Source organism: Tachypleus tridentatus, chromosome 6 (genome assembly GCF_004210375.1).
Source record: "Tachypleus tridentatus isolate NWPU-2018 chromosome 6, ASM421037v1, whole genome shotgun sequence".
In the NCBI taxonomy this organism is placed as follows: Eukaryota; Metazoa; Arthropoda; class Merostomata; order Xiphosura; family Limulidae; genus Tachypleus; species Tachypleus tridentatus.
Window position 1 is genome coordinate 70,820,586 of NC_134830.1, and position 12,228 is coordinate 70,832,813.

Sequence of the window (12,228 nt, forward strand, 5' to 3'; positions counted from 1 at the left end):
ATCAATGATCTTTATTATTTTATGTATTTTCTATTAAAAATTATTTTAATAATACGAAAAAATGTAGACACACTTTATTTGTTTGTAATTAAGCACAAAGATACACACTGTACTATCTGTGCTCTGCCCCCCACGGGTATCGAAACTCGGCTTCTAGCGTTTAATTCCGCTGACATTCCGATGTGCCACTGGTGTGCCGAAAACGTATCATAGTTACTTAGTTTGTTCTGAAATAAAACCACATTGGGCTATCTGCGGTTTCCTTTGCGGGTAATCAAACCCAGAATTTTAGAGTTTTAAGTCCGTAGAGTTACTGCTGTCCCACTGTGGGACAGGAAAAGTATAGTAGATTATTTTAATTATCTTATAAAACATTCCTCTTAAATAAAGTAGTTTGTTCTACTTCGTATATTGTGTAATAATATGAACTGACAATTTAACTCTCCAGAAAGTGATACAAAAACAGTCTTTGTTCAGTGACAGTTACGACGATCTATTTATGAAATTATATCTATAAAAAGTGCAAGGAATATAGAAGACAGATATAAATATAACCTCTTGTTACAAGATACATGTTTTAAGCACATTTGAAATATATTAGCTCATAATACTTGCTTAATATTTTAGTTTTAAAATAAATATTTATAATAGTTTGTTTTATACAAACTGACTAGATTTTATCAGATAGATTTTGAGGCTATCATTTTACATTGAATCTTTATCTCAAAAATCATATAGAAAGTTGAAAATAAAAAAAAAATCTGAAGCGTTAGTTCAAGCCCAACAGTGTTTCATATTAGTTATTTACTATACTGATTTAAGCTGAGAAACAAAAATATAATAGAAAGCAGCAACACACACAAAAAAGAGTGATGATGTACATCAATAGATTATTCACTGTCGGCGATTTGTCAAAGCTGTATAGTTTGGAAGTTGACCCACCAGGTGACCCAGATTTAGTGAGACAGATTAAAAAGCCTAAAAAGAAAATGACACCCTTCTTGAGGACTTCAAAATTACTTGGTACTTTGTGACATATGAGAAGCGAAATGTTAAGTATGAAGGTTAGATAAAGCTACGCTGTAATCAAGGTGTTTTTGTCTTAGAAAAGCACTATTCGACTTCTCTTATTATCGGTCCCCCGTTAGTACAGCGGTAAGTCTACAGATTTATAACGCTAAAGTCAGGGGTTCGATTAACCTCGGTAAACTCAGCAGATAACCCGATGTGGCTTTGTTATAAAAAAACACACACCCAACCACACTCTTGTTACTATGTGTTATTCTGGTCTTTCTTCGACCAAGTCATTGCTTACTTTATAATCCCAAACAAATAACCTCTTTTTAAATATATGATATTCTAAAGGCCTACATGTTTAGATATCTAATTACAATTATTTTTTGTTAGAGTATACTTAAATAATTGGACGTTCAATATGAAATTGTTCTTTTTTTTTAACAATAATAAATTCGATGGGCTTCACATTCACTACATTTCTTCATTTTTAGCACACTCAACGAGAACTTTGAACTTTGAGCAAAATTTCTATGTCTGCGATTAGAATTATTTTGTATTGTTTTAGATCTATATTTGAAGATGCACTATTGCAAAAAAGGTACTAGTTTTGAGCGAAAACCAAATTAATACCATCTATCCAAGACATCTGTTTGCCTATTTATGTACATACGTCTCTGTACTCGTGTGGATTTATTGGTAAGTGTGTGGGTGGATATACAGATAAATAGAAACAGTATCAAAAACGTACAAGTGTTTATATCATGTCATCCATTCTGCTCTTCGTTGCGGTAGAAATGGAATTTTTTTTGATAAGTATACATTAGAAACTATTGAAAATTCAAGTGCTTTAAATTTGTTTAATTTTAGATGATCATTGTACTTCACTGGGTTTGGTTTTGGTTTGTTTTGAATTTCGTGCAAGGCTACACGAGGGCTATCTGCGCTAGCCGTCCCTAATTTAGCGGTGTAAAACTAGAAGGAAGACAGCTAGTCATCACCACCCACCGTCAACTCTTGGGCTACTCTTTTACCAACGAATAGTGGGATTGACCGTCACATTTTAACGCCCCCACGACTAAAAAAGGACGAGCATGTTTAGAGCGACGGGGATTCGAATTCCTGATCCTCAGATTACGAGTCGAGTGCCTTAACCACCTGGTCATGCCGGGCTTCCAGTTAACTACTTTTTATTATTATATGATTTTCGTGCTCGAGGACAAATATGAACACACAAGGAAGTGCAGTTACTAAGAGGCGTTTATTCAGCCCTGATTGGGAAAGCCAACAATGCCTAATTTCAAAGCAGTACTTATCCTTACAAACGTTGCTGTTTTTGCAGTGTACATAATTCCCTGTTTCATTACAACTTTTCATTGAAGTTTTATGTCTTTCTATATATGTTTTGTATTTTTGTGCTTTTTTTGCGGAACTGTCTTTTATTGGTTTTTCTGTTGTATTTCTTTCCTTCTCTTGCTTTTGCAGCGAATGTCGTTGTCACGTGCCTGATTCTCTTTTCCTTTACCAAACCTTTTTTGGCTCTCTGGTACCTGTATTATTCAGTTTTGAGCTTTTCATTCCGTTTAAGCAATTTGACATTCCTTTTTACTTTCTTTTCATCAGTTTCTGTTTACTATCTTAGGGCCTTTGTAATATTTTCCATTTAGTTTTTCTGTCGCTGTTTCTTTCATGGTCGTTTTTCTTTCAGTCACTTCTACGACCTTTTTTTCTCCCGTCGTATTTTATTCCATATATTTCACTTCATAAATATTTATTGTATTTGATTTCACAAAACTGCTCCCCTGTTGGTTGTTGTATTTCATTGTTTTACTATATATGTATTCAAATATGCTTCAGTAATATCAATGTCTCGAAGTTTTCTTATAGGCATCTATTAAGAATAGTCTATCTATGTAGATTCATCAATTACTATATTATTTATTAATAACTTACTTTTCTACATTTTTAAGTCGCATTCTTTGTCGTTTGTTTGTTGTTGTTTTGTTTTTGGAATTTCGCATAAAGCTACTCGAGGGCTATCTGTGCTAGCCGTCCCTAATTTAGCAGTGTAAGAGTAGAGGGAAGGCAGCTAGTCATCACCACCCACCGCCAACTCTTGGGCTACTCTTTTACCAACGAAAAGTGGGATTGACCGTGACATTATAACCTCCCCTTCCCCCACGGCTGGGAGGGTGAGCATGTTTGGCACGACTCGGGCGCGAACCCGCGACCCTCAGATTACGAAGCGCACGCCTTAACGCGCTAGGCCATGCCAGGCCCACGCATTCTTTGTCACAAAATAGCATGTTTGTACAGCATTTCTGGATATTGTACTGCTATTTTCTTCTACTATGCTCTGAGATTAAACAAATACATCAAGTCATAGCCTACTGATCAAGAATCGATCTTTTCACTGACGAATTTCTCATCAATATGGATTTGTGCACTTGTTTAAGCTGCATTTCTGCGCGCATGCGTGGGTGTATCGTCAGAGGTGTTTTTTTTAATTTGTTTTTTCATATTTGATCATGTGTTGAAACTAGTTCGTCCGTTACTAGCACTTGTCGTAATAACAATAACTTCGTTTTCGTACCAGTAGAGTTGGCGTGATGTGGTTTCTAATTGTTTACTGATTCTGTTTGAACGTTGATGTGCGTAACAACATCTGTACCCCAGGTGGGTTTTTGTTGAAACGTATATACATGTAACTGATTCAGCAAACCAACGCATGATATGTATCACAACCACGGTTACTATTACCGTAACATAGCAACAACTTTACTCTTTTCGAGAAATTAGCAGACGGAGAATGACCTGCAAGATAAACCCAAGGAACATTAATAAAGGATACTTCACTGTGAGAAACGAGGACTCTAACATAAGCTCTATCTTTCGTACTGGTGTTATTTTATAACTTACCATCTATCCAGAGCTCGATGAGTATATTTTTGGATACCACTAGAGGTCACTTGAACTGGTGAGCATTGGAGTTCAGGATCTGCCTTTCTGTGCTCACTAGGATCGGGGAACGTGATGCGTGCACGGCCATCTGGAGTGTGTTTGATTTCTTTAACAGTCTAGGGAATTTCAGTAAATTCACTCGTCGAGATTTACCGGAACAGCGTGAACTCCCGAACCTTCTGGACTTTAGTGATTGATCTAACGCCGATTATACTCGAAATACCCACTTTTAAGTCAATCTTAATCAAAAATTATCCTTTCAGTTACTTGGTAATATGATGCAATTCCATCTCCGGATAAAATTCTATCTCGTTTACGGTGACTGACTCTCTGGATGGCAACTGTCTGTCTCTCTACTTTCTCTCCAAATTGAACTCAGTGTTTAGTGATCGAAGAGGGTTGCATGCTAACTTAGTTTTTGCCGAATGACCAAAAATATTGATTTGAGCATTAAGGTAAGTAATGGAAACACATCTCTTACGACTTATCGCTGATAAAGGTGTTTAAGTATGGCATTGTTTCAATGACCACTAATAGTTCTGTATATTACAGTATGTCTTACAATTAAACTTGTTTTTCGTATCTGTCTATTATGCATAACTCTCACACTGTTTTACTCAACTTCAACTTCTTTAGTATTCCAAGTCTAGAATTGTATTCATTTGATAATATTTTCAAGAAACAGAAAGCAAAAAAAACAACAACATAAAAACGTTGTTTGACTGAGGTTTTCAACTTTATCTGCTGCGATTTTGTAATAATAAGGACTTGGAGAAGACAGTAACATTTAGGCATTTTATAATGTGTGCTTAATTGCTTAAATAGTTTACTTTTATTTAAATGTTTATCGCATTTAAATGTTTGTTAAAAATACTTATTGTTAAGCTTAGTTTCGCCAGAATAAACGTCTTAGAATTATTCAGTCAGACTCTGTTTTCTATTGTCCAGAACAGATGGTGTTTTGTTATTGTGAAAGTGATGACCTTTCACCAGCCTTACTTCATGTACATTCATCATTTAATGAAGTAACTGTGTTATATTGTGAAAAAATTAAATTATGAATGCTTATTAACGTTCGTGTTCTTTTCACGAATATTAATGCTTTATCTAATTTTAAAAAGTATTTATTATTTGTTGTGTTCCAGATTTGGCTATGCTCATTTGGAATCAGTCTACAGTTCACGTTCTCCATTTACCAGAAACTGAATTAAATTTGCTCTGTAGATATTCGCTTCTGCGCAAAACTGAGCAATTTCATAGTCAAGTACTAGAGAGGTCAGTTACCAGTTTCTTCTGGTCAACTAAGGAGATAGAAAGTGTATCATTTCGATATTTAGATACGCTAGACTCTGAATATTCTATTACAATTTGACTCTGTCAAAGACGACCACTTCATCCGCCACCCTGACCCATCTAACGCACCGCCCCCGACAGGCTTCGGGCGAGATGTCCTATTTCTTCCGCTTTCACGACCTGATCGGGGGCCTTCATGTACCTATCGACGATGGTGTAGACAAGCTCAACCGGAAGTACACGCTGATTGTCTTCCTGTTCCTCGCGCTACCCATCTTCACCAAACAGTACATTGGAGAACCCATTGAGTGTTTCACACCAACCTACTTCACTGATGCCCAGGCCCGGTACGTTAATAGTTTCTGTTGGACGGCGTCTACCTACTATTTAGTGGCCCTTGACAGCGACCATGATACCATTGACATTCCGCAAAATCCACCAGATATCAAGATAGGCCCTGAAGAAATTGACAACAGTGGATTTGACATGTATACCGTGCAGAGGGACAAGTTACGTCGAATCCGTGTAAGTTATTATCAGTGGTCTCCTTTGATATTAATGCTGCAAGGTATATGTTTTCACTTACCTTTCGTTGTGTGGGGGGCTTGTGCAAATAACGCGGGGATAAAGCTCCGTCGTTTGTTGAAGAGAGCCTCCGACATTGCCGCCCTTCCGCCAGGATGCCAGCAGAGGGAATCGTTATTATCTGAATTTGTGGACCAATTTCATACTCTCGTGACCGGAAACTCTGGTTGGTGCACGGACCCTTCTTGTCGCTTGCCATTAATAGGCTGCCGCTGTGTACCCGGACCGAGCCGGTACTTGTCCTTGTTGTATATATTGGTCAAGTTTTTGTATTTAATCAACGTGGGAGTACAGTTTTTGCTTCTCAGCGCTTTTATGGGAAAAGGCTACCTCCGACACGGGATAGAAATTTTACGTCGACTGACAACGAATGGAGAATGGTGGAATTCGCCACGATTTCCCCTGCAAAGTTTGTGTCAAGTTCGCGCTGCCATGCAAGGTACCCTTCGAACATACGTTTGTAGGTGTGTTCTACCCATCAATGTTTTTAATGAAAAAATATATTCTGTAATTTGGTTTTACCTAGCTTTTATCCTTCCACTCAATGCATTTAGTCTAACGATGTGGATTTGGCGAAATATCTCTTGCAACCGGCTCGCTTTCATCAAACTTTGCTTGTGGAGGACAAGGTTGATCAACATGAGTGAAGTGACCAGGTCAGCCCGGAAGATTTCGTCTAATTACCTCGGCTGGGACGGAGTTTTTGTACTTCGGCTAATTGAATATAACCATGGCAGCGCCATGGCCACAGCCATCATTGGTAAACTCTGGGAATTCTACTCGAATCAATTGAAGGCACAGGAAGAGGGAAACAGTGAAGTGGAAATGACACCGATGCCACCATCTATGCCTTCTGTATCGCCATCTACTTCCTGGCACTCTTGTCACGCTGGAGCCTGTCATCTTAGTCATTTAAGTCATCAGACACTACCATCTACGAAACGCCAGGCTCTAAATAGTTACTGGGGTAAATGTTCTTAACAGAGTTAGGCAGTACAACAACTGGGTTGAATTTATAATGTCGTAACGAAAGGCTTAGGTAGTAGCAGAAATCTTGAGTAAAAGGTTTTAAATATAACTGATCTACTCAATATATTCAAATATATATATACAAACATGTTGCATCGACAAATACCCAATCGTATGTCTATAATACCTTAATCAACATGCGTATCTATATTAAAACAGATACACGTAATCATTTGAAAATATACACATTTATGCGTTAAAAAACATTCATATGAAAAAAAAGAAACTGTTTTCAAAAATAATAGACTCTGATATGTTCATTCCGAAATTTTCTACGTTGGTATATTATATAACTGTTTTAACGCTTGCTTTATTATTAAATGTAAATACATTTGAGGATTTAAAGTAAAACTCAAACCTAATTTTTCATAGGTAACTATTTCATAAACATATAGTTACTTCAAGATTCAAAAAGTTTGTATTAGCTTTAATATTACTTGGGGTACTCAGTATACTGTCCTTAAGCACGCCCTTTTACAAGCAAAATTGATTTGTTATTTTGAATATTGTTTAGAAAAAAAATTGTTTTCTGTGATAATAAAAACCCAGATTTATTTTTCTATCAATAATAAATGATTCTGTCACTACAACATATTAAGATTTTTACAAGTTGATTTCTTGTATGGATGTATGAAAACTTTTATTAAATTATTTGAAGTTTTGACATAAATAATCATAGTATCCGCTCTAGGTGCTCTCAATAAATATTTTAGATGAAACTACAAATAAGATTTGACTATTTTTACTATTTATATAGTTCAAACTAACAGTTAGTACATATTTTAGTGTGTTCAGTAGTAGAAATAGTATAGTAATACAAATATGAATATAATATACTTAAAATACAAATAAAAAACTTATCTTACGTTAATTTGATTTATGCAAAAGCCACTCAACTACCTTTAAAATCAATAGCATTATCTTTGTATTTGGTTTATGTTCCGAAACATCAACTCAGAGTTTAGAAATAATGAAAATCAATTTTATGTCAAATATGCAAACATGCAAACAAACCCAGTCACTTTTCTGAACCCCTGAACATCTGTTTTATTCACAGATGTATGAATTTCTGAATAAAGGTACATGCGCCTCTGCTGACATACTGGGAACACATTTTAATTAGATCGGTACGCGTAGCATTTGTCAATTAACAGTCAACTAATAAAATCAGAAATACTTTATTTAAAAAAAATATGTCAATACCCGACGTATCACATTGAAATAATAAATTATGTCAGCCGGTGGTTTAATAGTAAGTTTGAAGGTTATTGCATTAATTATCTAGTTTCCATAACGCCGGATGGTAAAGCACAGGTTGCTCAGAATGTACCCTTTAAGATTAACAATAAATAAATCCTTGAAACGTATTAAAAACTAATAATATGGGGCAAGTAAGTTATTAAAACTCATTTTACTAGAAATAAGGAAACAGTACGTGTAACATTTTATTAGTAGTGTTAATAATGCTGATTATAACCCTTGTTTCCTGAACTGAAGTTAGGTAATGCTTTAACAGAAGTTCAATCCATTCCTAGCTGTCTTAACATCACGTCTCACCCCTTGTCTGCGGATTTACAGTTAGAAATCATTTTCGACATATAACCGTAGAGGGCAAAGCACAGATAGCCCTTTGTATAACTTTGTGCTTAACTACAAACAATACTCCAAAATCACGTCAAAGCGTTGACATTCGGTTGTCAGTGAGTTTACGTACATTTTTACTTTACTATGTAACAGCATGTTGGTCTCATTTTACAAGCGTAAAATGATAAAGCTACAATAATATATAGGATTATCTCTGTTTAAAAATTCATTTTTCCACTCAAAAGCGGGTATGAATGTAAAATTATTTCTCTAACAGAATATAAAATGTTTAATTAAAGTACGTGTTATACGGATTCCAACATAGTTACACTTAAATATTTACCTGACGTTCTACTATACGCATGCATGTACGATACATTTATTTAGGCTATGCAAATCAAATACAGTAACTAACAATATTACAAGCAAGCTGTGCGACAAATTTTGCAGTTCTGCTACACCTGGTATCACTGCCTTGTTTTGATATAATAATTACAAGATAAGAGAGAAGGTGTTAGCCGACCTTGTGTATGTTAATTGGTAGCGTCTCAGACCATGCATCCATATATCCGTGGTTCGCTCCCTAATATCGCAACAAAATTGGCGATTATCACTTTTGCGTTATTAGCGCAATCCTCAAATTCCGCTATTCTACCGAAACAGCTCAAGAGTCGGCGGTAGGTGTTATTCAGTGGCTTCTTTCTTTACTTTCGTCTATAAACTCAAAATTAGGGACGTGTAGCACTGATAACTCTTCTCTACCTCAGTGTAAGTTTTTGAAACACGTTAATGTGAGACACGTGCGACTTAGTCCTTTGTTATTTTTCATTCGTTTTCTTTTTTGTACGGCATGGCCAAGCGTGTTAAAGCGTTCGACTTGTAATCCGAGGGTCGTGGGTTCAGTCGCACCCAACATGCCCGCCGTTTCAGCCGTGGGGGTGTTATAATGTGACGGTCAATCTCACTATTCTTTGGTAAAAGAATAGCCCAAGAGTTGGCGGTGGGTGGTGAAGACTAGTTGCCTTCCCTCTAGTCTTACACTGCTAAATTAGAGACGGCTATCGCAGATATCCCTCGAGTAGCGTTGTGCGAAATTCAAAACAAACAAATATTTTTTGTGAAATGAACTAGTAAACAAAACAGAATCATGAAAGACATATGTACTACAAAAAAATTCCAAACTCGCTGAAGCAACTGACCTCTGGACTTTTAATAATTTTATTGCTAACATTTATATGGCCTAACCAAATATTGCGCATAAATTCTTAGTTACAAAGTTTCACTCCTTTGTAGCTCTGTTCAAGTTTCATATCAGAAATGGACATTGTAAAAGGCAAGAAAAAATTATCTAATGTGCTTTTCGTGGGAAGGTCATAAGCACAGTGTTTAGTAGTAGCCTTTTTCATTTTCTGAGAAAGTTTCAAATATAAAGACATTAATTCAACAAGATTCAGCACAATTATTGATATTTAAAAGAAATTATCAAACTAGTAAGTTCTAATGGTCACAATCTCTTGGACAGAAAACCTAAAGCAACGGAAATAAAGCAGTTGAAATCCTATAATTCCATTAAGTCTTTTGACTTTTAATTTCTATGTTTTTATCATTATTAATATTATCGTAACACAAAAATTGCAATAAACACCTTGGTAACAGAATTATCTTACAGTTAATTTAAAGAAAGCGCTCGTGCTTCTTCGAAAACTAACTCAGTTTTTATGAGGCCGAATCGTAAATGAAGACATAAGATATGATAAGAAAAGCCAATAGTTCATTTGCAGCTCTCTCTGTTAGTAGTTGTTAAAACAAACACACACAGCCTGTGTAAAATGTATTTTCTTTCGGAAATAAAGATATCACACGTTTTATATAAACAAGAACAAATATGGGTGAATAGGTTGTAAAATTATGACATTTAGTTTAGTACCCATATCGGCTTATATAGATGTATTTGATCACGCTTCTTTATTACCAGATCGGCTTTTGCAACTGTTTTCTAATAAAACTGAAAGTTAATTACCAAATCGGCTTATCGAGTAGATATCAGATTTCATTACCCAGATCAGATAATGCCCCTTTAGTGCTAACTCAGCTAAAATATTACGTCACTTTAAAAAATTTCGTGTGTGTGTGTGTGTGTGTTTTCTTTTGAATATATTACGTCACTTTAAATTTATGATGTATTTCATGTGTAACTGAATATTAGTGTTTCTCAACAGTTCGTTTATACCAACATAATTTATAAGAGTTTATTTATACATAATTCACTTCTCATCTAACTAGGAACATTTCTACTATTTCTACAAAATATTCAAAATTCTAATCATCCAGCACATGCTACTTAAAAACTGAATTAGTTTCTTATATCTCGCGGAAAGCTGTTCAAAGGCTACTTGCACTAGCTATTCCTGATTTAAAAGTGGAATATTATAGGGAAGGCAGCTAGTCAACAACACCCACCGTCAACTCTTACGCTATTTTTCTACTAATAAGAAGTGGGACTGCCTGTTATATGATAACGCACTCACGGCTAAAAGGGCGAACATATGTGGTGAGGGCATATAGAGTCCGCGACCTACAAACTACGAGTCGATCACCCTAACAACTATACCATGCCAGGTCCGAAAGGAAACATGTCATAAGCTCATATGGCATGGTGTGGCTAGGACAATTTCGAAGGTGACAGATTAAGTGAAAACGAACAGTTTGATTGATTAACCCTCTGTAACTTTAGATATTAGTTGCTCTAATAGTGTGAAGTGAAACACTAAGGCATATGATCAGCATTGAGATCATCATTCTATTTGATAAACAGTGAAACAATTAGTTTAGATTTTTTTTTCTAATAACCTAAACTTAGACACGATGTTTTTTTCTTTTTACGAATTTCGAAGACAAATATTATTAATAAAAATATAGTTTGATTTCAATAATTCTATATTATTTTATAGCAACTAGACTAAATAGTGAATAACGTGTTATAATATAGTAGGTCTGAATTTATTTTCAAACTTTAATTTTGAAAAATTATCTGCTGCAAAGTGGCTCTCGTTTCAATATAATGTGTGCTTCTTAACATGGTTCGAGTTTCTTGAAAATCTATATTAGTTTAATTTGTAATTATTATATTCTCCATTCAATTTGGAATTAAACACTAACAAACATTTAATCCATATCTGACAGAATATTCCTTACCAAAACTTAAACGCCTTGAAAAATATACATTATTTATTTGACATTAACTTCTAATCAGAACCTGTCTACCACATGTCTAAGATTCAACGTTGTTAGTTATGGGTATAGCTTATTAAATCTTGACAAGAAAAAAGTATAACAGTAAAAAAATTATATTAAAAGTAATACAATTAAGTATACAAAACATTCCAGTCAATAATACCAATCAAAGCAACAACAAAGATTTAATAGCGTATGGCTTATCTCCGGAATACAAAAGTGTCAGTAATCAGCCATCTACAGTGCCAAAATGCCTATCTCTACAGAACTACAAATTTGATAGAACCTACACTGTATTTCAAACCTTTTTAGTTTTTGCAACTGTAATAACTCATCGTAAACAGTCGTTCTCATGTTGATTATTATATAAAGGTTTTTTTGAGTTAGCACTGTATAAGTAAACAGTATCTCATTGCACTAACATGACTATATTAACTTGTTTGTGAGTAATTTACAGGGCAGTGGATTCAGTTTTCTCTTTTTAAACGAACGCTATACAGGAAACTGAGAGACAATGAATTTTACTGT

General features: G+C 35.1%; 1 protein-coding gene across 1 annotated transcript; it reads left to right on the forward strand.

The window, feature by feature from the left end:
* The first annotated feature begins 3,640 nt into the window (after positions 1-3,640).
* Positions 3,641-7,459, forward strand: LOC143254580 (innexin unc-9-like). The gene is made up of 2 exons (XM_076509737.1): positions 3,641-4,430; positions 5,121-7,459. Exon 2 carries the CDS (start codon positions 5,422-5,424, stop codon positions 6,832-6,834), a length of 1,413 nt encoding a protein of 470 aa, XP_076365852.1. The 5' UTR covers positions 3,641-4,430; positions 5,121-5,421; the 3' UTR covers positions 6,835-7,459.
* The last annotated feature ends 4,769 nt before the right edge of the window (positions 7,460-12,228 follow it).

Excerpts from the sequence above, each read along its gene's own strand:
- LOC143254580 (XM_076509737.1), top strand. The coding sequence starts at position 5,422 with ATGTCCTATTTCTTCCGCTTTCACGACCTGATCGGGGGCCTTCATGTA.